This window comes from Heliconius melpomene, chromosome 6 (genome assembly GCF_056956725.1).
Source record: "Heliconius melpomene rosina isolate 202511_hmr_F chromosome 6, ASM5695672v1, whole genome shotgun sequence".
In the NCBI taxonomy this organism is placed as follows: domain Eukaryota; kingdom Metazoa; phylum Arthropoda; class Insecta; order Lepidoptera; family Nymphalidae; genus Heliconius; species Heliconius melpomene.
Genome location: NC_140394.1, coordinates 14046001 through 14074000, shown reverse-complemented (window position 1 = coordinate 14074000; position 28000 = coordinate 14046001). Strand labels below are relative to the sequence as shown.

Sequence of the window (28000 nt, the reverse complement as noted above, 5' to 3'; positions counted from 1 at the left end):
TATAATTTAAAAATTAAATTTATTTTTTTAGATATATAGAAAAATTATATATAATAATGTAATTTTTTTATTTATTTTCTATATACATTTATATATTACAATACGAAGTTCCAAAAATGTGCTTTTATTGTAAAAACAATCGTGCAAAAATAATAAGATATTTTTTAAATATTAAACATTTACAAAAAATGGTGAAAAGAATTTATTCAAAAAAAGATATTTTTCTACCGAAAAGTTTTTTTGATAAAAAATTGTATTTCATCTATTGAATTTTTTTTATTATAAATTATTTATAAAAAAAAATAATATAATTATATTTTAAATATAATATTTGTCTTATATTCGTCTAATTTAATATATTTCTTCAAATCGACTCTTATTTTTAATTAAAATTGCTTAAACATTGAAAAAAAACTTTTTTTTTTGATAAAGTATTATATTATATTTATATACATTTCAATATTAGTTTAATTCTATACAGCAGGGGTTCCCAACCTTTTCTTGCTCAAAGACCACTTTTATATCAATATTGCTAGCAGGGACCACTCTGTAGGTATCATCATCATCGACATCCATGTTTTGTCCACTACTGGACATAGGCGAGAATTGTCTCGCCACCACAATGGATCCATCGGCTTCCTGCCAACGTCTTTAGGTCGTCGGTCTATCAATATAAATTGTGATAATGAAACACAAATTTTAAACTGGAGCGGCACATGCGTGTGACTGTAACGCGACGGTTGTGGATTCGATCCCCACTCGAGGAAATGAAATATTTATTTATTAGGTGTAACGGTATGAGCGTTTTCGCGTCCAATGCCTCTCCGCGTCTAGGCTTCTGCGGACCACTGGTTGACAACCACTGCTATACAGCCTGTTCATTATATATATTTAATTTAATAATTATTTTGAAAAAAGTTTCTAAGTTCAAACATCATACAGCCTAGTCTACATTAAGTACATTTCACTATTAATAATAATTATAAACATATTTTTCCTGAGAATCTGATGAAACTATTAAAAGAAGACAATATTTTAATAATTAAAATATTAATATAATTTTGTAGAATAAAGAGAAAAATATTATTAGCAAAAACATCTCGCATTCGTCATAAAATTAAAAAAAGTTTACATTTATGTGTATTAGTATATAAATTATTACTAGTATTATTAGTATATAATTTAGTATTAATAATATATAGTATATAAATTTTATGTAAAATTATTCCCCAAATCAAGGCCGTTCACTGTAAACGTGACGCGGTTGTGGGTTCGATTCCCCCTTGGGGGAATGATATATTTTCATTTTATTGTTCAGGTAACGTAATATAATGAAAATTGTGCGGCGGGCGGCGGCTATATGCAGGATATAGCGTGAAGCTAAAAAAAATCCTTTACCTAATTATTCAAAATAAGGAAGAAAAAGAAAGTGAAAAAGAGAATAGTCTTTTAAAACATATTTTCAAAGTCATTATAAAAAAAAATTAAATTGTCAAAAAAAATAATTGAACCATTAATTGACTATAAAAATTGGGTAATAACCCGATTTTTATAACAAATTTTGACAATATTTTTGAAAAAGATCTATAGCTACAAGAAATCCTTTAAAACACAATTATACAGCTTATTACAGGTTCTACAATATTAGGTGCAGGCTCAAATTTTTAAAGGATTTTTACAATTTTTGTTTAAACATTTTTTCCATTTTTTTTCTTCTTCTCTTCACGGTACATATGGAAAAGTTTGAGTGACACGACCGATTGCTCTGTAAAACATATATTTTTTTTTAATAGAAAATATAAAAATTTGAATGTAGAGGGATTCTCATTGGACTACGTTGAAATTCTTATATGCTTGTTACAACTTATCTTACTGCCAGCATCTCTGTAGGGAGATTTTTACAAATTTCCGCTACCCAAAGACTCAGAATTTCTATCGTAAGTGTGGAATAATACCATAATAACCTCACCTAGTTCCCAACCCCGCGGTGAAAAGCAACCTGCGACCTCTGACCAAGTACTCAGGGCACCTCACGAACCTGAACAGCACCGAGGCCGCCTCACCCGCCCGCAGCACGCTGTTGGGGGACATTATACCCTGGATATAAGAAAATAATGGTCTAAGCCTGAATGCGAATAAGACAAAGGTTTTGGTATTTGAAAAAAATGAGGAAGGACGGAATGAAATGTCAGTGTGAATAGTAAGATGTAAGTTAAGTTTAAGAGACATAGCTTTAAATTGAAATATTAATAAAAAATAAAATAAATCAGCTTCACGCTGTATCCCGCACACAGCAAGGAAGGTAGTCTAGCGTTAAGACATTCCGTTCCCCACTTTCCGCTGAATTTTGGAGACATTGCGTGTTGAGTGGCGAAACTCAACACCGCGCTTTGCCTCGAAACCAGAGCGAAGAAATGGAAATATTAATTTAGATATATATTGCATTTCATCGAGTGCTGATCGACACAACCGTCGCGTTACAGTCGCACTCTTGTGCACCTGGGCGACAACGGATTCTTAATGGGAACAGTGTCTTAACACTAGACTCACTGCTATGTGCGGGATACAGCGTGAAGAAAAAATGTAAACACTTTTATGCTAGTTAAAGGTCTACGTGTCTCAATATTATCAATGGGTTCTTATACTGTTATATTTTAAGACTTTGTATTTTATTTTGAAGACTGTAGTGTTCACTGTAGCGTCATAAACTCATACATACTTCATACGTTCGCGTTGACTAGTACAAACTGGGCGAGAGACGGTTTGTGATGTAACCGTGTCTGCCACAGTCGCACACTGACACACTGTCTGTCACAGGCTCAATATGCTTATATAAATAAATACTGTTCCATAGCATGGGAATAGCGGATCAGCAAATTCCATATTGTATTTCTTTCAAATTCAAAATATTCTTTATTCAAATAGGCAATTATTATAAGCACTTTTGAATCGTCGAATGAACATATGAACAAAAAGCTACCACCGGTTCGGAAGGCAGTTCTGCTGAGAAGAGCCGGCAAGAAATTCAACAGTTGCTCTTTTCAAAATCAAAGATACAATCTATTACATTAGTTGGCAGCTATCCTGCATTACATTCAATAGACATTAATTCCATACATGTTTGTCCTCTAAATATTCGTGAACAGTGTAATACACTTTACTTGTTAGAATTTTTTTTACTGATATTTAAAATAATTGTAGTGGCAAACTAAGAATACACTGCGGAATTTTATTATACACACGTATACTCATTTACTTTTATTAAAATATAAAGCATTAAAGTCAGTTAGATTGTAGACTTGGTCGCGATTACACAATAAACTTGGGAAATCACAACCACCCATCCTAATTAATTAGGTTTGTTTTTTAGTGAAATAAATTAGTACGTGGAAAAAGAGTATTTTCTTAAAAAAAGACTGTTTGAAAAGGCCAAATAAGAGAATGTATGAACGATGAGTTTATATACGCGTACACAACAAAAGCCTCTTTTATTTTTTTAATTTAATTTAACTTGGAAAATACACAATCATTATACACTTAACCATTTTTCAAACCGCAGCCACCAAAAAAAATTAAAATGAAAACTAACCTCTATAATAGCTGTTTGCCTCACATTCCCCACGTGCACGGAGCACTGGAACCCCGGAGAGATGCTCGTGGAGTGTCTCAGGACGTGCACTGATGCCTGTAATATAGTAAAGTATACGAATATCTGATATTATTTAAGGCCATCGTTTCGTAGTGGCACGAGACGCAACGGTTGTGTGTTTGAATCCCATTCGGGGTTGTGAAATATTTTATATTTTCATTTATTCGCCCTGATGATGAGGTAAAGCGCGGCGCAATACCTTAAAAATTCAGCGGAAAGTGGGAACGAAGTGTCTTAATGACGAACAGAGTGTCTTAACTCTAGGTTCCCTCTGCCTACACTGCTATGTGCGAGATACAACGTGAAATTTAAAAAAATCATACAAAATGAGTGCATGCACCTGCAAATTTAAATTTATCAACTAAGTAATAAGTTGAAGTTCCCGTTGATCTACAATCATGAAATTGGTCAGGTACCCTCGGGCGTGGCCGACTCGCACTTGGCTTGTTTTTAGTTATTACCATTGTTTTAATTTCTATTTAAATACAAAATGAGAAATGAGAATATATAAAATGAGAAAATAAGCATTTGAAAAAATAATCAATCCTACCTGAAAATAAATACACCCGCGCGGATCATTGGGGTCCTCGAGAAACACCAAATCTTCACACACGCACTTCATAGTTTCCATTCTCTCCTCGTTTCTCCCCGTTTTAGATATGAACTGGCTACCCTTGTACAAGTTCCGATTGTTTACGTCGATTACTTTAGTCAGGTTGTTTTGTACATTTACTATGTCTTGGAGTATATTTTTGTTTTTTGTATTTTTTTCTTCGGTCACTGTTTCTTTTGTCTGAAAAATAAAACAAACCGAAATAAATAGAAAAATATCTTAAGTTTTACTATTCAATGTTAGTAGTCATCTACATGATTTGGTAAATGTGAAGATTAAGTTTTCTTATACACAACTAGCGACCTACGTGCGGCTTCGTCCGCTTATTGTAATGTTATAGGCAAATTATAAAAAATCTTTACAAAAATTGTAGTCTATGTTTATTCTGGTCTAATATTCATATTACTGTAAAGTTTCACCTAAATCCGTTCAAAAGTTATTGAGTTAAAGTGTAACAAACGTCCATCGTCACAAACTGTCACATTTATCATATTAGTAGGATATTGTAGTATTCTTACCTCCTTACAGTCACCTCCACAGGTTCCCCACACGGGCCTTCCCTTCCTTGGAAGTCTCGGAGGTGCTAGCAACACCATACCAGCTCGAAGGGAGGGCGGCGCGGCGCTTAACCCCAACGAGGCCGAGTGTCCGGCGCGCGCAACTCCACACCGCACGCGGTTACGGTAGATTGTTGATACTGATATGTTTACGAAATCGCCGGTGTCTAGGGGGCCTGGAATATAATAGAGATAATGGAGATATATATAGAATGGAATTAAATGGATAAACGGGACGGTAGGCGGTTTGATTCCTATTTCTAGCGAAATGACTTATATTCATTTTCTCGTTTTGGCAAGAATACGAAGCGCGGCGTTGAGTTCCGTCACACAACACGCAATATTGAAAATTGAGCAGAATATAAATCTTGTCGCCTTATCCTACTATATGCCGGATACAGCGTGAAGTGTGAAGTTAAAAAAGAGCATATTGAAGAATTTGATAATCTAATAGATTGAATCGATCAATATATAAATGAAAAAATTTTTCACGCATATAGAAGACTAGCCGACCAGAGCGGCTTCGCCCGCCTGAACTATATGAATATTTATTAAATATATTTATGAAATTATTTTCAATTTAGGGGGTGAATTCAAAAAAACCGTGAAACATGTGTTCAATTAAATATTTTTATGAGTCTGAATTTCAAATTTTATAAAAATCGGTGCCGAATAAAAAAATAACTCTATATAAACTTTCAACCCCTTAGGGTTAAAAATTTTCATTATCCCTTCTTAGTCCACCTTACTAAAATAAACATCTGTCCCAATTTCACGTCTTTCCTCAGTTAGTGGGACCATCTCCTTTTATATAATATATAAATAAAATAAAATACTCTTTATTGTACAATAGAAAAGATATATATACATGTATTAATACATTGAACAGTACAATAGGAGGCCTTATCGCTAAGCGAACGATCTCTTCCAGGCAACCTTTGGGTAGAGGAGAGAATACATTGTCTGAAAAGGGAAGGGGCGTACAGAGCTGACATATACATACGTAAATACATATATTCATACATACACAAATAAATACATAATACTTTGCTTATAAACATAGATTTATAAAATAATCTTTTATTAGAATGATAACCTGAACGAGGATCGAACCCACAACCATTACATTAACACTTTACACTGTGCCACTGCGCCACCTTTCGTGTCTATTTAAATAATTTTCATAATTTACCTTAAATATCTAATTATTTACAGTTTAAATCATTTTCACTTCTTCACAATAACAATAAGACAAGGCGCGACGTTACGTTCCGCCATTCAACAATAGCTTTTTTTTACACTTAGTTGTTTTTCTGCCTACTCTGAAACAGACTGACGCACCATTACATCTATAATCAAAAGAAGACTATAACTCACCTATAATCAGCTGGTCCCCTTCATACAGCTGTCCCTTGGCAAGTAGGCCCCCGACCACGGGGCCGCTGGACTCGCCCACGTGGAATATCTCGTCAATTTGGAACTCACAAGTTTCCTAAATGTCAACAAATATATTTATTTTTTAGAGGCAGTTGGGGCGCGACCCCGTTTGGGGCGAGGGTCAAGTGTGTGACTGTAAACGTGGCTGTTTGTGGATTCGATTCCCACTCGAGATAATGAAATATTTAATATGTTAATTTTTTCACTATTGTATTGATACATAGTGGGGTATTAGTTACCGCGCCGTAGTCAACACGCAACGCGGAATTTAGTGGAAAGGGTGGAATGGAGTCTTAAAATAAAGTCCTCTCTACTTACCCTGCTGTGGCAGGCATAATAATAATAATAATAATAATAAAAGCCTTTATTAACAATCTTACCTGTTACATTTCATCTTATAGCTACTAATATACATGGTTGTTCGTGAAAGCAATGTAATTTTTTATTTTATTTATTTTTTCTTTTTATTAGACACCGGTTTCGTGATTGTCTTGCTCTTTGGCATAGGCCTCTCCAAGTGTTTTCCACAACGATCTATCCTTTGCTATCCTCGTCCAACATGATCCTGCCACCTCCTTGATATCATCCTCCCATCTTCGATACTGTCTGCCTTTGCTTCTCTTTCTATATCTAGGGATCCATTCCGTTACATCGTTCGTCCATTTTTCCGTCTTATTTCTTGTTAGGTGTCCTGCCCACTTCCATTTCAGTTGTCTTATTTGGTAAGTTATATCTATAATCTTGGTTCGTTTTCTAATTGTTTTTAATCTAACCTTATCCTTTAATTTTATGTTGAGTATGCTTCTTTCCATTCGGTGCTGACAAGTTTCTAAAGATTTTATGTTTTTCTTTGTACAACTCCATGTTTGACACCCGTAGGTCATGCTTGGTAGAATGCATGTATTAAATATTCTCTTCTTTCCTTCAATTGGTATATCTGGGTTTTTCATTATGTCTTTTAGAGCCCAGTACCTCTTCCATCCTAAGTTTATTCTATTTTGAACTTCCTTTGTTGTAGTGTCTGTTGGAGATATTATTTGGCCTAGGTATGTATATTCGTTTACATATTCCAGTTGCGTAGCATTCTTCTTCCTCCTGGCATTAATCCCGGCTATTGCCAGGGTCTGCCCTCCTACTCAACCTACTCCACTTTGCACGGTCTTTTGCGTCCTCGGTGGTTAGACCATTGGCTCTCATGTCCTGCATCACGACATCCAGCCAGCGCTTCCTTGGGCGTCCAGGAGGTCTCACTCCAGGAACTGATATAGCAAGGCACTTGCAACCGACATAGTTCTTAGGCCGGCGCGTAACGTGGCCAAACCATCTCAGACGACGCTCTTGGAGCTTATCCGCTACGTCACGGACCCCAAGACTACCTCGAATGAATGTGTTGCGTATGCGGTCAGACCGCGTTACGCCGCACATCCACCTCAGCATCTTCATTTCCGTGACGTGAAGCTCCTGAGTGTGCCGAGATAGTGCCGGCCAACATTCGCTGCCGTATAAAAGAACCGGTCGGATGATGCTCTTGTATATCAGCCCCTTGAGTTTGGGCGGTATTCTGCGGTCGCAGACCACACCAGAGACCTCCCGCCATTTGGCCCAGGCAGCGCTTATCCGCCCTTGGACATCGTGATCGATGCCTCCAGACTCGTGCATAACGGATCCAAGGTACCTGAACTTCTCCGACTTAACGGCTGGCTCAGGACCTATAAGGATCGTGCTCGAGTCCCGGCTCCCGCAGGCCATGTACTCTGTCTTCGACACATTTAGTTTAAGACCGCCGTTCTCAAGCGTACCCTTCCAGAGGTTCACTTTACGCTCCAGCGTCAGACGGTTCTCGGCAATGAGTGCTATGTCATCGGCATACATCATCAGCCATGGAGGCTGGTCCTGGATGTGAGCCGAGACAATATCGAGCACTACATTGAATAAGAACGGACTAAGAGCCGAGCCCTGGTGAACCCCCACTGTAATCGGGAAGGGTCTAGTGTCGCCAACAGCAGTCCTAACCATAGAAGCGGAATCGTGGTACATGTCTCTGATAATCTCAATATAGGCCTCAGGGATCCCTTTGGATCGCAATGCCCACCAGATACACTGACGAGGCACACAGTCAAAGGCCTTCTGCAGATCTAAAAAGGCCACATGCAGAGCTCTCCTTTTTTCCCTGTATGCCTCCATCAAAGTTCTGAGGGCGAAAATGGCGTCCATGGTGCCCGATCCTGGCTGAAATCCATATTGAGACTCAGAGATAGTACACTCTCGGCGGAGCCTGAGGTCGATCATGCGCTCGAAGAGCTTCATGGTATGACTCATAAGCTTAATGCCCCTATAACTACCACAATCTTGAACACTGCCCCTTCCTTTGTAAATAGGGGTAATGAAGCTAAGCCTCCACTGATGCGGCATCTTACCAGTGTTCAAGATATGGTTAAAAAGGTCAGTAAGCATGAGCACACCAAGAGAGCCCAACGATTTCCACGCTTCGATCGGAATGTCGTCAGGTCCCACCGCTTTTCCGTTCTTCATGCGTCGAAGGCAATTACGTGTTTCGTCAAGGGTTATTGGGGCAATAAGTCCGAGGTTAGGCGGTGGGTCGTGATGAAGACTGCATGGGTGCTGAGTATTCAGCAACTCCTGGAAGTAGCTTCTCCACCTCTCCTTCACAGAGGCATGACTACAGAGCAGCGTGCCCTGGGAATCTTTGACGCAAAGACATTTTGCGATATCTTGCGTCACTTTATCCCGGGAACGTGCCAGTTTGTAAATGAGCTTCTGCCCCTCCACAGTTTCAAGTTTATCATACAATGGTGACAAACTTTCACTGCGGGCTCTGGCTACAGCTCTTTTACAGGCACGTTTAGCTACTGTGTACTCCAGTCTGTCTTCAGGAGAGTTGGATTCTTGCCACTTCTTAAAGGCAGCCTTCTTTTCACGAGTCACCTCCTGCACCTCGTCATTCCACCACCATGTCTCCCTGTCGATGACACGTCCTCCCCTAGAAAGGCCAAGAACTCGCCTGCCCGCCGCAATGATTGCCGACTGAGCCCGATCCCAAGCATCCTGAGCAGTCTCGGTGTTAGTCGAAATATCGTGACTTTTCACCTCTGCCAGGAAGTCGGTCTGCATCGGTCCATTCAGCAACCACCACTTGATCCGAGGCCTACGTTTCTCGGCTACTTTCTTCTTCGGAGTGACGTTAAAGTCCATGACAAGAAGACGATGTTGGGCCGTTAGGCTTTCGCCTGGAATGACCTTACAGTTAGTTACCCTGCCCATATGACACCGTCTGGTCAACAAGTAGTCAATTTGAGTTGAGTGGGACCCGCTCTTATACGTGATAAGGTGCTGAGAATTCTTTTGGAAGAACGTATTCACGACGGCCAGATCAGACGCAATACAGGTTCTCAGAATGTTTTCTCCCTCTGCATTGCGAAGACCGTGCCCAAAACCCCCGTGAACACGTTCATACGGCTCAGCAGCCTTACCGACGTGCCCGTTCAAATCCCCCCCAACTAAGACCACTTCGGTAGACGGCACAGCAAGTAGCACCCCTTCATACTGCTCCCAGAATGTCTCCTTTTCGGCCGCGCTACATCCCGCCTGGGGAGCATAGGCACTGATTAAGTTTGTGATAACGCCCTCAATCAGTACCCTCACTCGCATCAAGCGGTCGGAGCGACGGTCAACTTCAAGGAGCCCATTCTGAAGCTCTTCAGAAAGCACTACCGCTACACCGTTTCTACCCGAAGGTGACCCAGTGTATATAAGCCGGTAACCCTGTCCGATGTTACGGGACTTATTACCCTTCCAGCGAGTTTCCTGGAGGAAAGCACACTGGACCCGACGTCTCATGAGTACATCTGCGAGTTCCCTGCATCGTCCGGTTAGAGAGCCAATATTCCACGTTGCAAAGCGGAGTTTTCGTCTGGGTACTTGCGTCTTTAACCGTGCCCGTACTTGACACGGTAGCCCTTGCCCACTTGTCGCAGGTGTAGGGCGATGTGCCTGCGCGTCGTTATGCGGCGACGCCCTAGCCGTACCCAGTCTGTTGTTGGTCCGTTCCATATTGTGGCTGTTTGTGGTTTTCCTGGAGCGACTGCCGTCTGACCTCCAAAACCCCCTTTGTGGGGAAAAACCGAGGGGAGAGGAAAATAGAGGGGGGTAGGATAGGTATAGGAGGGAGCTGGAGAAAGGAGGAGGAGAGGGGGGGGGACACCATTCTTACGGACTGGATGAGGATATAAGAGTGGCGGCTCGAGGATCCGGGGTCGCGTACCCGTATGCCCACAAACCAATATCGGACAGGTATTAGTCTGGACACCCTCTGGATGTAGCATTATCTGGTGTTATGGGGGTTTTAACGTAATTTGTCATTAATTTTGTTTTACTAGAATTTATTGATAATCCTGCCTTTTCACTTTCGTGTATTAGTTGTTTAATCATAACCTGCAGAGTTTTTGGATCACCACCTATTAATATAAGATCATCTGCGAATCTTAGATGATTCAGTAGAATTCCATTAACGTTTATACCATATTCTTTCCATTCCAGCTTTCGAAATATCTGTTCCAGGGTTGCCAGGAATAGTTTAGGTGATAGGGGATCTCCCTGTCTAACTCCTTTTCTAACGGGGAAATATCTTCCTACTCTTTCTGTGCGTATTTTAGCTGTCATATTTTTATATATGTTCTTTATTATATTGATATATTTGCTGTGGACCTGTTGTGTGGTGAGGGCTTCCCAAATTTTATCATGTTTTAACGAATCAAATGCTTTATTGTAATCTATAAATGCTAAGTAGTAGTTCATTCCATATTCCTTGCATTTCTGGATCAGTTGTTTGATGGTGTGAATGTGGTCGATGGTTGAGAAGCCATTTCGAAACCCTGCCTGTTCTTTCGGCTGATTCTCGTCTATGGTCCTTGTTATCCGGTCAAGTATTATCTTGGAGAAAATTTTGTATAAATTTGACATTAGCGAAATTGGTCTGTAGTTTGATATATCGTCTGTGTTCCCTTTTTTATGAAGTAAAGTTATTGTAGAAGTGGTCCATTGAAGAGGTATATATTCAGTTATCAAAATTTCATTAAAAAGATCTGTTAGTGTATACAAGATAGTATCTGATATTCCTATTAAGAGTTCATTAGAGATGTTGTCTTCGCCGGGTGTTTTTCCTCTTTTCTGCGATTTGATAGCTTTAATAACTTCATCTTTCAATATATTAGGGACTGATTCTTCTTGGATACTCATAACTGTTTCACTACTCGTAATTGAAGTGCGTTGTTCATCATGATAAAGATCGCAATAGAAATCGGTTGCTGTATTTAATATTTCTTTCCTTTTAGATTTATGTTTTTTAGTTTTGTAATGTGTCACGTAAGGAATCCATTTTGAATATTCTTGAAGTTCTTTCAACGCACTCTTGATTCCACCTGATTTTATTATGTGGACTTGTATTGATTTAGTTTTTTGTGTATTTCTGTATTTCTTTATTTCAGTGCATATGTCTTTACTTATTTTAGTTATGTTTTGTCTATTATTCTTCCTGTTTTGAAATAACAGTGCTCTTTGTGTTACTAATCTTCTTACTTCAGGTCCTATTCTGTCTTTAAGTGGTTTATCTTTTTGTATAATATTATTAGTTCTTTTGATTTCTTCTTCTAAGGTATCATATTTCTCTTGAACTGTTTTTAGTTTACTTATTGGCGTTAGCTTAGTTTGTAGGGATTCTAGAACATGACTTGGTAATGGTAGTGTAATTGGTTGTTTAGTATTTTTTATATGTTTCCTAGAATTTTTAGGTACATTAAAATGTAATTGACCTCGGAGTAATCTGTGATCCGTAAAATAGTTAAATTTGTTAAGGATTCCCACGTTCAGGAAAAGTTTCGGTTTATTTGTAGTTATGAAATCTATCTCATTTCTTATTTGGCCGTTGGGAGATTCCCACGTCCATCTTCTTTTATGTTTTCTTTTATAAAAAGTATTCATAATATGTAAGTTATTTTCTAACGCGTAGTTTATCAATCTTTGTCCATTATCGTTACGTTTGCCAGTTGTATACGGTCCGATTATTTCGTCTTCGTTCTTTCCTCGTTGGCCAATTTGGCTATTAAAATCTCCCATCACAATAATGGTGTTGTACATGGATTCCATTGTCTCATTTAGATTTTCGTAAAACTTATTTTTAATCTCCTTTTTCGCTACTTCAGTAGGAGCATATACTTGGACTATCGATGTCGGCTGTTTGTGACCAGGAAGTATAATGTTTAAGACAGCTATCCTGTCTGATACTCATTTAAAGTTTATTATGTTCCGTTTTAGATATTTTTTGACTAAGAAGCCCACACCGTATATTCCTGGTGTTTCATTTTTATAGTATAATATGTATTCCTTATGCTCTTCGATATTTTCTGCCGATCTCCGTACATCACATATGCCAAGAATATCCCAATTAATATTATTTAACGCTTGCTCTAGTTCCAATAAGCATTCATTTGACTTTAATGATCTTGTATTCAATGTTGCGATGTGAAATCTCCTTTTCTTGGTGTTCGTTTTTGTTTCTGTTCCTAGTGTGGTATTTTGGGGGGTGGCAGGCATACATAATTGTTAATAGATTTTTTTATATTATTTAAACGACTTTTTTAAATATATATTTTCTTAGCAAATATTTTTTTTAAAAACTCTAGTAATGTAGTTGTAATATTTCTATAGAAATTTTAAAGGTTAGTTATTGGTTGTTAAAAATATAAGTATCATGTTTATTACAATTATTACAGTGTTTATGTTTATTAGGCACAGTGAAATATAATTTAAACGTAAACACAATAGCTCCCATAGCTATTGTGTGTTTACGTTTAAATTATATTCGATTCCCAATCAAAGGACTAAATTATTTTCCCTTCTGTTTAACACAAAGGGCAGTGAAAAGCCAGTGGAATGTGGAGAACAGAGTGTAATCAACACCACATTTCCGTTACAAGCTAAGCACCAGTACTCACGTCTCTCCGCTCTCCGCCCTCCAGGTCCTGGTCTGGTCTAGTCAGGGGGGGCTGCAGCGCCAGCAGGAAGGCGTGCAGCGCCGCGAGCCCCGCGCCGCGCACACACGATACCGGGAACACTGACACCGTACTAGGAGGACACGAGACAATAAATATAGTACACCCGACGAGTTGTGGACACTATCACACTGCGGGGAAACGACACGACAAATACAGTACGCCCGACGAGTTGTGGACACTATCACACTGCGGGGAAACGACACGACAAATACAGTACGCCCGACGAGTTGTGGACACTGTTATATTGCGGCGACCGCTTGTTGTGTCCCACAAATATAGTATGCCTTTTGTTACAAGACAAACCGCGAAAATAAATTCAGGCACTCAATTTTCTCATCTACATGTACAAAATTATGACTTATAGAGGCCATCGTGGCGCAGCGGCACAAGGGTGTGACCGTAACGCGACGGTTGTGGGTTCAATCGCCACTCGAGGAAGTGAAATTATTATTTACGTTTATATTTCCAATTCTTCCCTTTGGTATCGAGGCAAAGTGCGACGTTGAGTTCTGCCACTCAACACGCAATGTCTCAATAATTCAGCAGAAAGTAGGGAAAGGAGTTACTTAACACTAGGTTTCCTCTGCCTACCCTGCAGTGTGCGGGCGCAGCGTGAAGTGATTTGTTTATTTTATTTATTATTAAAATATAATAGCACATTTTTTTATATATAATCGAAATTTAAACTTATCCTAAACGCTAAAAATGCTAAACATTAAAAAAAATTGTCAAAAATTTTAGAAGAACTAAAAAACCCACTTACTTATTTTCATTCTCGATTTTGTCATTAGTTTCATCATTAATAGTATCCAAAATAGATTTTTGAGGTACGACACAATTTCGAGCCAATTTTTCATCAGTTATTAATAAAGGTTTCTGGAAAACAGAAATTAGATATTTTAATAAAGTATGCTTCTCATCCTTGAAAACAACAAAATTTATACTTAAAAATAAATCAAAACTGACAGGTTCAAATATCAAAATTTATTCAGACCAGACTCCAAAGCAAAGGCACATCATGTTAAATTTAAGAGAAGAAATGAATCAACATACAAAAAATGGAGAAAATAATATAATTATAAAATATATAAAAGGGAAGCGACAAGTTACAAAACAATAAAACACATGTATAGTTCGTAGTTAGTACAATGAAGTAATTGCGCGGTCCCCGCTATGTAGTACGTCAGTACTCCCATTATACATTGTGTGGGCATTGTGTTATCTTCTCAGTAAGTGAATATGTTGAAGTGAATAAACTTTTGAGAAAATAAATGTCTCTAACCGTAATAAAAAAGAAGAAAAGATCAGTTGAGGCTTACCTTTTTAACCGGTTCCAGAAGTTGTTCCAAACGTAAAACAATATTGCTTATGTTATTATTTAATTCACATTTATTGATAACTGTGAAGAATGGCATGTCCAGTGCAAGCAGGAGCCCAATGTGCTCTTCCGTTATTTTTGTTATACCCGCTGTTGCAGAGATCTGTAGGAAAAAATATAAATAGATATAAATAGATTATATATATATTTAAAAAAAAGACCAATTTGACGTGGATAGAAATACAGTATTTTTTTTTATTTTAGTAAATTAATATTATGACTGCGCGACCATTAATAAAAAAAATCCTATTTTAATAGTATAAAGAGAATAGATATATACGTCAGAAATTATTCTAACATTATATAAATTATTCTAACATAGAAATTATTCTAACATATATAACATTATGTTTAATTTGGCTAAAATATGTTTAAACTCACAACAAAATACCCACTCAGTCCCCTTATATTTAATATACTGGGGATGTAATAAAACTACTTTGACATTTTAACTAGTGAATGAATAAGCGAATTAATGAGGATGAATAAGTGAAAATGCATATACACATATATAATAATATATGAGAATGGAAGGAAATGTATGAATGTATAACTCAGTATCTAGACTACTAGAGTAAGAGAGTAAATCTAAATTATTTAAAAAATATACATTTATTCACAATATAAACTAACTCACCACCAACATAGCGTAATGCGGTGAGTATCCACTCAGGCCGTGTAATGTGGTCCTTTGATATTTACTGTGTCCGGGAAAGTCTAAGAAAGAGACTAACTTGGCACTCCGCTCTCCTATTCTTTCGGCTGTCATTAATTCTGAACACCCGTAGTTTACTACGTTACCCTTGAAAAGATATACAGACAAAAATATATATGAAACATCTATTAAAATTATAAGCTTAATATATTTATATCTCCACGCTATATCCCGTATATAGCAGGATAGGCAGAAGGAACCTGATAACTTCCCCGAATTCCGGGGGCATTCGGCTACGCCCCCTTGAACTATACGAATATTTATTAAATATATTTATGATATTATTTACAGTTTTCAATAGAGAGATGCGGTAAGCAAGCTCATTTTGGGTGACGTTTTCTAACAACAAACTTTGCTTAGCAACGGTCGCTTAGCGACGGTTGTTATTAACATGGCGGAATAAATTGCAGGTCAAATTAATAAGTATTTTAATATATTGGTATATATCGAAAATATTGCAAATATGAGAAAAAAAAGTATCCTATGTTCGTCCCGAGACCCTCAAGTATCTCTATATAAGTATTTTATCACATTTAAATTAGCGATTTGGCCCTGATTGCGTAAAAGACAGACAAACAGAGTTACTTTCAAATTTATAATATAGGTATGAATCGTAAGAGGGTCGGTGTCTGTACTTGGAAGATATTTAAAAAAAAAATGTTATTGGGAACTTTTATTAACGTAATAGAATCCAAAACAATGATTTTTAAAATTTTTGTGTGTTTGTCTGAGCGTTTGTTATTGCTAATCTCCGAATCGGCATAACCAATTTAAATGCGGTTTTCACTATTGGATTCTGGCAAGCTTCCGAAAACATATAGGGTTTCAGCGCGTCTCTTGTTTCTATGCAGAAGAAACCTGAAGCAGCAAGTCTCTATATTATGTAGAAAATAAGATACATATATATTTTTATTACGTCTGTGGTATTTTTTAACCGGTAGCGACGAATGCCGTATTAATAAGCCCCTTAATTTTGACACAAAATAATCATACAATTTGCCTCACCTGAGCATCAAACCCCAGTATTTCATGGCTCAGAGATGACGTCCTTCCACTTTTGACTTCGTGCAAATGTCTGAACATGTTGAGGCGGGCACTGCCTCGACCATTATCTAATTCACCTTCAAAAGAAAACAATAAAAGAAATTTAGTTGTATGTCACTGCTTTTTTTATTTATAGAAGCTTTGGCGAAGAAATTGAACCATGTTTCTTCTTCTTCTCTGTCGTAACACTCTTGTCAGAGCGGTCGTGCTCATTACAAAGTGACATTAGCGGCAGATGTTACACGCCTCACGAGCATTCGCCACCTATCTCTACTGGCTGAGAGATTAAATATTTATTTAAATTTATATTTCCATTCCTTCGCTATGGTATTCAGGTAAAGCGCGGCATTGAGTTCTGCCACTCAATACACAGTGCGTCCAGAATTCGGCAGAAACTGGGGAACGGAGTGTCTTAACACTAGGTTCTAAATTTAAATATGTAAATTATTTAATGTATAGCTAAAATAAATACAATTAATAATTATTATGGCGTTTGTCATACAATTAGATAGGATAATTTGAAAATTATTTTGTGGCGAAGTAGGGAACGGAAGAGTCTTAAAGGGGAACAGAGTATCTTAACACTACGTTACCAGGTTCCCAACTATAAAAAACCTGTGAGTAATTGAGTCAACAACTATCACATACAAAAAAAACTTCTCAAGTATAAATAAATTCCTATTAACCCTCCTGGGTAGGCACAGTTAAACTAGTGTCAAGACATACTGTTCTCCGCTTTTTGCCCATTTTCTATTCTAACCTTGAGTCAATACTCCGATAAGAGTAGATTTCCCCGCTTCGTTAGCACCCATTACTGCCACCCTCAATTCGACACTCTGCTGAGTGTCTGCTAACTGAAATTAAATATAAATTAGGAATAAAAATAAAGTATTAATTATTACTAAAACGGAGCAGTGAAAGATATTAAATATATTTACCACCAATTCATTGTAATTGAGGACCCCAAGAAGAGAACAACAATACCACAGTGCCAGAGATGCCAACAGTATGGCCACTCGAAGAATTATTGCATGAGGCCATACCGATGCGTAAAATGTGCTCAAGGGCACAAAAATTCCGAGTGTCCCAAAAAAGACCGCCGGACTCCAGCTATATGTGCACTGTGTGAAGGTTCGCACCCAGCTAATTACAAAGGATGTGAAGTGTACAGAGAAATACTAGCTAGAAGAATGCCAGGAAAGGCAGTCCAATACCAAAGAAAAATGACTCAAAAAGAAACCACAGAAACACCAAGATGTGATCCAGATAGTGACCGTACCACTTACGCAGAGAAAGCGAAAAAGGAAATGGGCAACCCTACTCCTGAAACCAAAAATAATACAAAAATTGAAGATCTAATAATAAAACAATCTGAAAAATTTGATCTTATCCTACAACAAATGGGCACTCTGTTGAGCCTCATAACTACACTACTAGACAGAATAAAAAAATAACAATGCTAAGAATAGGAACATGGAATATCAACGGTCTGGCTCCAAATAAATCTGAGTTAGAGTTACTGATTGTAAACAACAACCTTGATGCCGTCCTTATAGCTGAAGCGCACTGTACGGAAAAAAGTAATATCAAGATCAAGGACTGTTACACCTATGTCACCCACCACCCTGATGGCACTGGTCATGCTGGAACCGCGATTATAATCCGAAAAAATATCAAACACCATCCCTTGCCCGGGTATAAAACAAGCCCAATCCAGGCAACTACCATTGTTATAGAAAGTAAGGAAGGACCACTCCATATATCTGCGATTTACTGTCCCCCAAAACATACAATAGACAGTTCGATGTACAATGAGTTCTTCTCAACACTGGGCACTAAGTTCATCGTAGGGGGCGACTGGAACGCCAAGCATACATACTGGGGTTCCCGATTAACCACAACGAGGGGCCGCCAACTGAAAAGCTGTATTGATTTGAATCACTTTAACACGATCTCCACTGGTGAACCAACATATTGGCCTACAGACCAAAAGAGGAAACCTGATTTATTGGATTTTTTTATAGTCAGTGGACTATCAAAACAGCACCTGAAAATTGAATCTTGCCTTGACAGTAGTTCTGATCATACCCCAGTGCTTCTAACGATAAGTAATAATGTAATATTTTATGACGAACCGGAAACACTCTACAACCAATTTACTGACTGGCTAGGCTTTAAAGAACAGTTGGAGGAGAACATACAACTACAGATATCTTTAAAAACACCTTCAGAGATCGAAGAAGCCACAAAATATATTACTAATTTGATAGAAAACGCGTGCTGGAGTAATACTCCACTGAGAAACAAAATAATTTCAGCAAAAAACCTTCCTTTTGAAATTAAACAGAAAGTCCTAGAAAAAAGAAGAAAGCGAAGAATCTGGCATCAAACTAGACATAAATGTGACAAGGCTTCCCTAAATAAAGCTATAAGAGAGTTGAAAGACACACTGGATGAAGTAAGTAATGCCACTCTACAAAATAAGTTACAAAACCTAACTGCTACACCCTCCACGGAATACTCGCTGTGGAAGTTCACCAATAATCTCAACAGACCGCAACAAATTAAACCGGCCCTGAGAAATGACAGCGGAGGTTGGGCTAAGACTGGCAAGGAAAAAGCAAACATCTTCGCGAAACATCTTGCAAACGTTTTTAATTCAAACGATGGTTGTTCCCCAGAGCACGAGCAAGAGGTTGACGATCTATTACAACAAGATTTCCAATTATGTCTACCACCAAGACCAGTAACTATAAAGGAGCTAGCAAGACACATACGAGGCTTAAAAAACAATAAAGCACCAGGCTTCGATCTTCTTACCAAGGAAATCCTAACCCAACTCCCTAAAAAGGCACTAGTATTTATTACTACGCTCTTTAACAGTATACTTAGAGTGCAGTATCTTCCACGTATATGGAAAGTATCAATTATAACCATGATACACAAGCCCGGAAAACCAACCGATGATGTCACATCATATAGACCTATAAGCCTCACACCTATACTCTCCAAAGTGTTTGAGAAGATCCTCCTAAGTAGATTAGCACCAACACTGTCTGAAAAAGGAGTAATTCCGAAACATCAATTTGGCTTCAGGCAAGAGCACTCGACCGTTGAACAAGTACATCGGGTATGTGAACAGATAAGAAGATCCTTAGAAGCGAAAGAGTACTGCTCTGCTGTTTTCTTGGACATACAACAGGCTTTCGACAAAGTGTGGCATAAAGGTTTGCTTTTTAAAATAAAAAATATCTTACCGCACAGCTACTTCAACTTGATGACTTCTTACTTGTCCAATCGAATGTTCCAAGTACGAGAAAGTGGAGAGACATCTGACATCTTCGATATAAAGGCAGGAGTTCCTCAGGGCTCTGTTCTTGGTCCATTCCTTTATACTTTATACACAGCTGATCTGCCAGAGTTACCGCAGATTACTATTGCTACCTTTGCCGACGTCACTGCGCTAATGGCAAGCAGTTCAAATCCTGTAACTGCTTCAAACATCCTTCAAACAGGCCTCTGCAAAGTGGATGACTGGCTCAAAAAATGGCGCATTAAGACTAGTGCCTCTAAGTCTACTCACATCACCTTTACGTTAAGGAAAGGAAACTGCCCACCGGTAAGACTGGGTGACACTACTCTGCCTCAGAGCAACTCCGTCAAATATCTTGGCCTTCACCTTGATAGGAGACTTACCTGGCAGAAGCACATTAAAACTAAACGCGATGAAATAAACATCAGATATAAAAATATGTACTGGCTCATGGCACGCAACTCTAAACTCTCAGTAGACAACAAGTTACTTATCTACAAAATGATCCTTAAGCCAGTGTGGATGTATGGAGTCCAACTATGGGGGAGCGCTTGTATCTCTAACATAACCATTATCCAGAGATTACAAAATTGTATTCTACGCACCATAACGAACGCCCCATGGGGTGTAACCAACTCAGAAATACACAATTTTCTAAAAATAAAAACAGTAAAAGAAGAGATAAAAAGCTCTACCATCAGATACAAAAGTCGGCTCAGCAACCACCCGAATGAACTAGCAGCAAATCTGATGACTATCAGCTATAGTAAACGCCTTAAACGACACAATATTCAGACACTGGATGAAAGGTGGTAAAAGATGAGTAGAGCTTCCTGCTGGGGAGGTTCCTCGAAACGCCAACAAACTTAAAATGAACAGATCTGCTTATAGTTTGGGACTGATCGCAGATGAACTCAGAGGAAAAAAAAAAAAAAAATATTACTAAAAGATAATAGAGATTACAAGTATATATACATTTAATATAATATTTTACAATTACAACAATTTTATAAAAATAATTTTGCTTGTTTTGTTTTGTTTCTCAATCTTAATCTTATTATGACTCTAACAGACCCCAACGTCTAAAATCCCTAGCACCCATAACATCTTTGAATTACCCCCAAAGTTTTTTTGGCGTATTTCAAAGAAGTTATGGGTGTTTGCTATTTCGCATCTTTCCTGGCGATAGCAACGCTCAGCACCAGCACCATGCAGCGGGAGGTCTCGACTCATTACTTCCACCACCCTCAACTCACCTTCCTGATCCACACCTCCGCGACAGCCCTGTTCACCGCCACCCTCCGCACCCTCACGCTGGCGAGAGCAGCGCCCAGCACCAGCGCCATGCGGCGAAGGGAGGTGAGGGAGGCGCGGAGGGCGCGTGCCCTCAGCCCTCTCAAGGCACCACAGTCCCGAACTCCTACTAAATACACGGCACTTCCACCACCGGAACGAAGGCGCCACTTCAGCTGGAAATAAACAATTAAAATTCGAAATATTTTTTATTCAAATAGCTTTTGCAAGTATAGTTTGAATTTTTTACCTTAACAATTAAAAAAATCATAAAAGTAAAATGACTATTACGGGTCCATATTGTCCAAATGAAAAAAAATCCTATTTTGCTTTGAACTTAGTAGCCTTACCTGATGCTAAAATCTCGTTAGACAAGTTGCAACTTATATTCCACTTTTTCATACCACGACTATTTTAGAACTTATACTTGTATATGACAAGAACTTATGACTGTTCATCAATTACCGTCAAATTTGTAAAATTTCATATTTATAGTATGTTAAGCGTCGTAAGTCGTAACCCAAGTCACACTTTGTCACAAAAGTCACTTGCACTAGTAACTTCAACCCCCAAATGAATGTTACTGTCCATAATGTCCAAATGGAAAAAGGATAAAAACTGTCGAAACACTAAAAAGGACCCATACCTGTGTAACCAAATGCTGGAACCTTCTTTCACAAGGATTGACAAGTTGCAACTTGTACTCCACATTGCCAAACCTCGGCTCTGGCGGAAGGCTGCCGTAGCTTTCATCTCCTGAATCATCTCCATCTGAATTGCTGAAGAATTGGGATATTCAGATTTTTTTTTACCTTCACACTGTATCCCGCAAAAGCAGAGAAAGCCTCGTGTTAAAGCGTTCAGTTCACTGCTTTCCGCCCTATTTTAGAGACTGCGTGTTGAGTGATGAACTCAACGCTGCGCTTTGTCTTGTTACTAGGGCCAGAAAATTAAAATAATTAATGACTACGAGATTATAGACAGACGCCTTGCCTATGCGTCATGACGGTCTCAAGAGGCCGACAATTTAAACAAATATGCAGAAAGACCGTTTTGGTGTTAATTCAAAAGTATTTGCAGAATGTATTCTAGCTAGTCGACGAAGCTACTAAAAAGTTAAAAGATAAAAATAGCCATTAAAAGATAAAAATGATGTAATTTTATTAGCACACTGTGTTTTCATTTAAAATGCATAGTACTGTAAGTCAAAGTCTTCGCCCTACTAATCAAACTTGGAAAATCTTTTTACCACCTAAAAATAAACATTTTGGAAACATTGTTTACAATTGGAAAGTACTTCCAAATGACACAAACAAAAGCTGCTAAGAATCGGCTAAATAGATAGGCCTATTGTATTATTTTTTATAAGTCACCAAAGTACTTGTACAAGATTTTACTTTCCATATTGTCAATAGAAATAATAGTAGTTTATTTTTTTTGCTTCACCTGTATACCGCACTTAGCAGAGTACGCAGAGGAAACCTGGGAACCTAGTGTTATAGCACTCCATTCCCCGTTCGCTTGAAATCGAGAGGCATTACGTGTCCAGTGACGGAATCAACGCTGCGCTTTGCCTTAAGGTCAGAGCGAAGAAATGAAAATATTACATATATCATTTCTGCAAATGGGAATAGAACCCACAACCTGTTGCATTTGTAGTCACATGCTCGTGCCCCTGCGCAACGTCTGGCCTCAAGAGTTCAAGACGTGACGCAGTGGCACAAGCTAGTTCATTATTGATAAATCTTATCTTGATGTAATGATATTACTTTCCATTCTAAAATAATGACTTTTATTCAACCAGCAAATGACAAGGCAAAACCCACCTGTCGTCACAGAACTCATCCATGTCGTCCGAACTGTACAAAAAGTCACTTTCCAGATCCGAGTCTAAGTCTCCGGACAAATACATATCATCTTTGATACCAACTTTCTCCAATTTATCTATCACATTGTAAATCCTATCGTTATCCTCGAATTTGGACAAATTTTCTTTCCTTTTGGTCTTCTTGATATCTTTTAAATCGTTGACGTTCTTTCCAATTTCTTCGTCACATATTTTGGGGATGGATGATTGGTTGTTTAGGATCTCCGGAATTTCATCTTGGAAAGGAGAATTGGCTGGAATATCCTTTGCGAGGGAAATTTTGTTCTTTTTCCTGCGGTTTTTTCGACCTGAATTACGTCTGCGCGGTTTTTTATCATCTTTGACATCTGTAATACGTAATATATAACATGTGCGATTACTTTTAATACAATAAATATATATTGATACATTATAAAGATTTCGTATATCAATAAATTATAGAAAGTTTTAATCGTAAATATTTATTATTAATTTTCTTAAATATATATTTTTTAAAGTAAGCGCAGTAAAGCCGAAATTATTCTTAATATATAGCAAAACAAAGCGAAGGTGTCGCGTAACTGCGACGTCAAAATTTACCTTCCTCCTTTCTATTTACTTCAATATAATTTTCTATGTAACTGCAGTTTTTGACCAATATCTCCGTACTAAGGTCCGGCTCGCAAAGGAAAGATGATTCCTCCGGTAGCGTTTCGTTTTTGCCGTGGGAACGACGCCCTCTTCTTCTTCCTTTTAAACAAAGATTTTTTTTTTATAATTTTATGCTTTTACCCGCATATAGCATGATGAACACAGATAGCCTAAGGTTAAAAGGTTGGTTAGTAAGATTGTCTTTGGATTAAGAAAATTACAGAGCTTATATACAGGCGTAAAAAGATAATCTGAAGGTAAATTACGCAGATGATGCAGTACACATTGCATCATCAGAATGCGAGTTCCTTGCATTGGACACCACTCTTGAAAGAGCGTGAAAATAGTGGTCGAAACGTGGGAAATTACAAACGAAATTAAAAACGAAATTACAAAATAAGAATGCAATGAAGAGATACACATAATGGCAGATACTGGCAAGAATGAAGAAGAATGTGCTCACGTGAATTCATGGTGAGAACATGCCTAAAAAAATTTATGAAGGAAAAGTGAATGGTAAGAGAGAGTTGATAGAGGAATGTTAAGGAGTTCACGTAAAAAGCCCGAGGTGCCCTCCGCAGAAAGAGGTTGATGATAGTGGCCGAGGCGAAAGAGGACGAGTATATTTAAATTATTTTAATTACCCACCTTTGGACAAAGAGTGGCGTTAGGTTCCGCCTCTTAATACGCGATATCTATAAAATGTGGAAAAATGTGTACATATAAATATTTGAAATAGATAATTCTTACCTTTAGGTGCATCTGGATTCTTTCTAGCATTTTCTTGATCGTTTTTATGCCTCTTTTTATTGTGTTGCTTATTTTGACTACCGTCTGAAGGATCGAAGAGACTGAAGAACGAATCCATTCTTTCCTATAAAAGAAGTAATTCTTTCTTTCAATCTTCTTAGTGCATAAATTAAACAGTCATTTAGCATGTGGCCTGCATCATATATAACTGTACCATTTGATTAGGGAGATGAAGTGTATTTCGCATATAGCAAGGCAGGTTGAGGGGAATCCCCAAGTGAGGATCGAACCCACGACCGTCGCGTTTATAGTCAGATTCAGTGTCATAGCGAAGGCAAAAGAGTTTCCTTTTGAAAATAGTATCATGTTGAAGCCAAACATGACATGCCAATATCGTTGCCAATTTTTTCAGATAAGATTATTTTTATTTACTTTAGCTACATTACTAAATTAGTCTCAGTTATGCAATAACACAAAACTTTTTCCACAATAATTCTATGCTATTATAAGCTATTATGGATATGAGAACACAATCGAGACATCGTTCGTTGAGAGGTCTTACCTCGCATGCAGCAGAGTAAGCTCAGGGGTCTAAGTGTTAAAACACAGCACAAAAAAATAGTCATTCCGTCGAATAGGAATCGAACCCACAGCCGTGTTTATATGACTCTAAAATATCAGATTAACTAACTATACTTCCAAGTATATTATTTCAATTAAAGACAGAATTCTTATCAGTCATTGCTATTGTTTGATAACAGAAAAATTAAAAGCCAAGTGACACATGCAAGTAAACTTGGAAAAACGAAATATCATTAGAACAATAAAAATAACAATAGTATATATGTCTGTGTGTTTGTTTCTAAATGACACAAAAGTTTTCATCAGTTAGTGTGTGTCTAATTTAAACATCGATATAATAATCTAATGTGTCTGATTTAAACATCGATAATATAATGATGGTAGTGGATTCAAAACATGTTAAAACAAAAAGTATCAAAAATTTATAATATAGTAGACTTATTGATCTGATAAAAAAAAGCAAAGTCTTAAAACAACACCTGTATAGAAGTTCAATAGCAGTTTGCCACCAAGCCATTGAATATTGAGTGGCGGAACTAACGCTACTTCTTTTTCTCTTTCCATACTAATAGTGATATAATGGAGACAAATAAAGTTACATACTTAGTGCTAGTTTTTGTCGTGCAATTAAAATGATATATAAAAAAAACAAAAAACATACATTATTAAAATATAAAAATAACATTACATTATTATAAAATTAAAATATATTTCAAAGCCTTATTTTCAGCATATTACCAATGTAGTAACTTAGTAGTGGGGAATGGGAGTGTCTTAATGGGAACGGAGTGTCTCTCCCTATGCCTATCCGAACTTTGTTGAACTACAAATGTCATTAAGTGGCCATAAAATAAAGAATGGTCTTCATATGCAACAATACTTTGTAATGTTGCATAATATACTTATTGTATGTAGACACATGATGACACATTTCTATTTACATAAGTTATTTAGATGTTGATTCATAGTGTTCTAATAAATCACAAATTTCTTAAAAATATTTACAATACTGTAATACATATAAAAATATGTTTATTTGAGCTTATGTCTTATTCTGATATTAGCTTTTAGATAAAAGCAAAGCAAACATCTATTCCCACAAACTTTTACATTTGTAGTCATACTAGGTCATTAAAAAATATATACATATTTCATATATGTTTTTAAATCATAAAGAAGAAACTGTTAGGAGGTTGTTGGGTGCTTAAACCAAAGTGTGTCACTCTTTAGTCACATTAGCTTCACTTTCAATATTCCACTAAAATGATCCCACTTGAGTGCCATCATCAAAGTATGTTCTATCCAAATGAATTAATTGATGGACAATAAATTACAAGCTGAAATCTTTTAGAAATGTTATGATTTCCTGTTATACATCTAGCTCCTACTTCTACTGCATAAAAATTTACCTAAACCAATTCCTGCCCAGTTGGAAGGTAATTTCAAAGTACATTAACTAAGAATTATGATTTATAAAGATATTTGTTTTCCATGGAATAGGTTCTACCAATATCAAACACAGACATACAGAATGTATACAGAATTATAGAAAAATGAAAAAAAAATCAAAATTTTATATTTTAAACAAATAATTACAAACAAAACATTTCTAATACATTATATTTTCGATTATTTTCTTTAAAAGAAAAGCTAAAAAAGTGATATAAAACTTAGCTCTTTTCCATTGACATTAAAATAAACGTAATATTATTATTAGACGGTCAAATGAAAATTCTATTTTAGTAAACTTCAAGGTGACAAGGTCAAAACTGTAAAATGATAAGCACTTTTCACTAAAAATCTTTTTTCACAAAAAGTCTTAAAATATTTATATTATTGCAAAAAACACTATTTTTTAAATTATTTATAGATTTAGATATTATTTGTAATTATAAGAAAATTCAATATTTAAATTTTTGTTACAATTACTAATTAAATACCATCATACAATTTCTAATCTATATATATAAAATCGAAAGGTCACTCACTCATCACGAAATCTCAGAAACTACAAGTGCTAGGAATCTCAAATTTTGCATAGGAGTTACTTATAGGACATAGGTGCTCGCTAAGACGGGAATTTTCAATATTCGATTTCAAAGGGGTTGTTTTAGGGATCGAAAGTTTGTATGAAACTTCGTTACTACAAATGCTACGAGTCTCAAATTTTGCATAGACGACACTAGGACGTAGTCATGGAGACAGAAATTAATAATAACATAGTTCACGCGGGTGAAACCGCGAGTGGGCTGCTAGTTACATATATAATAAATATACTTTGAAACATAAATTCAAATAATGATGCAACAAAAGAAAAGGTAAATCAACTCTTCAATCATATTTGTAACTTATAACACAATAATTATAAAAATGTGTATTATTAGATTAAAAAGAATATTTAAGATATTTTTTTAGATTAAAGAAAGTAGAAATGTCTTTAAATACATTGTACTTACCCAATAACTATATCACTTACAATTATATTAATTAATGTACTGTTTATTTATTATTTCTAATAAGAATTAAGATATTTTCTGCAATAAAGTAAGAAAGTATCTTTAAATAGACATTGTACTTACCCACCAGCTGTTAGATAGGTTCAAGGGCGATTGTGTCTTTCCTTTACAAATGTAACCAAATGAATAAACAAACTATACAAACATTTCAGTTCATTGCCAAATTATTTTTATTACATGACGTAATGACAAACAATAATATTAATTATTTATTAACTTAAATAACAATAAAAATTATGTAGACCGTCTTTTAACTTTTAGTTTTAAAGATAGAGATCTTGTTTCATTTAAACATGATTCAATTAAGTAACAAATTGTATATGTTATGAAATTTTAAGTGTAATTTTCTTTGTGTGATGAAATTATTTTGACATTTCTCATTTCAGTTTCACTTTTGCGGAATTTTGAATCGATATTATAAATAGTGTTGCTATTCTTTATTTATTTTATTTTTATACATTAATAATAAATACATTAATACAGGTGTTAAAGACTCTAATTACTTAAATACGCGAAGGTCATGAGTTCATTGAAAAAAATATATAAAATATATTTATCATAGACAATTATAAAATATGCATAAAAT

General features: G+C 36.6%; 1 protein-coding gene across 3 annotated transcripts; it reads right to left on the bottom strand.

Annotated features, from left to right (window-relative positions):
• On the bottom strand, window positions 1-27948 carry LOC146538712 (GTP-binding protein 2-like). 3 transcript variants are annotated; one of them, XR_014878084.1, is made up of 18 exons: window positions 27478-27948; window positions 24317-24440; window positions 23516-23665; window positions 22896-23283; window positions 21716-21848; window positions 21033-21245; window positions 17224-17317; window positions 16425-16540; window positions 15342-15506; window positions 14646-14807; window positions 14090-14202; window positions 13267-13396; window positions 6197-6311; window positions 4781-4995; window positions 4200-4442; window positions 3590-3685; window positions 1970-2077; window positions 1-1765 (listed from the first exon to the last, which is right to left on the bottom strand). XR_014878084.1 is itself a non-coding variant. In XM_085187280.1 (18 exons), the coding sequence occupies exons 2-18, from the start codon at window positions 24432-24434 to the stop codon at window positions 1723-1725; spliced, it is 2622 nt and encodes an 873-aa protein (XP_085043406.1). In that variant the 5' UTR covers window positions 24435-24440; window positions 27478-27948; the 3' UTR covers window positions 1-1722. The 3 variants fall into 3 exon arrangements, 2 of the variants coding, with proteins under 2 accessions (XP_085043406.1, XP_085043407.1); XM_085187280.1 differs by having other exon boundaries at window positions 1970-2097; XM_085187281.1 differs by having other exon boundaries at window positions 1970-2097; window positions 27482-27794.
• Window positions 27949-28000: the final 52 nt, after the last annotated feature.

Excerpts from the sequence above, each read along its gene's own strand:
- LOC146538712 (XM_085187280.1), bottom strand. The coding sequence starts at position 24,434 with ATGGATTCGTTCTTCAGTCTCTTCGATCCTTCAGACGGTAGTCAAAAT. Across the intron at positions 21,849-22,895 it reads GATGAGTTCTGTGACGACAG|CAATTCAGATGGAGATGATT; the intron begins GTGGGTTTTGCC and ends CCAATTCTTCAG. Across the intron at positions 16,541-17,223 it reads TATCGGAGTATTGACTCAAG|GTGAATTAGATAATGGTCGA; the intron begins GTTAGAATAGAA and ends TTTCTTTTGAAG.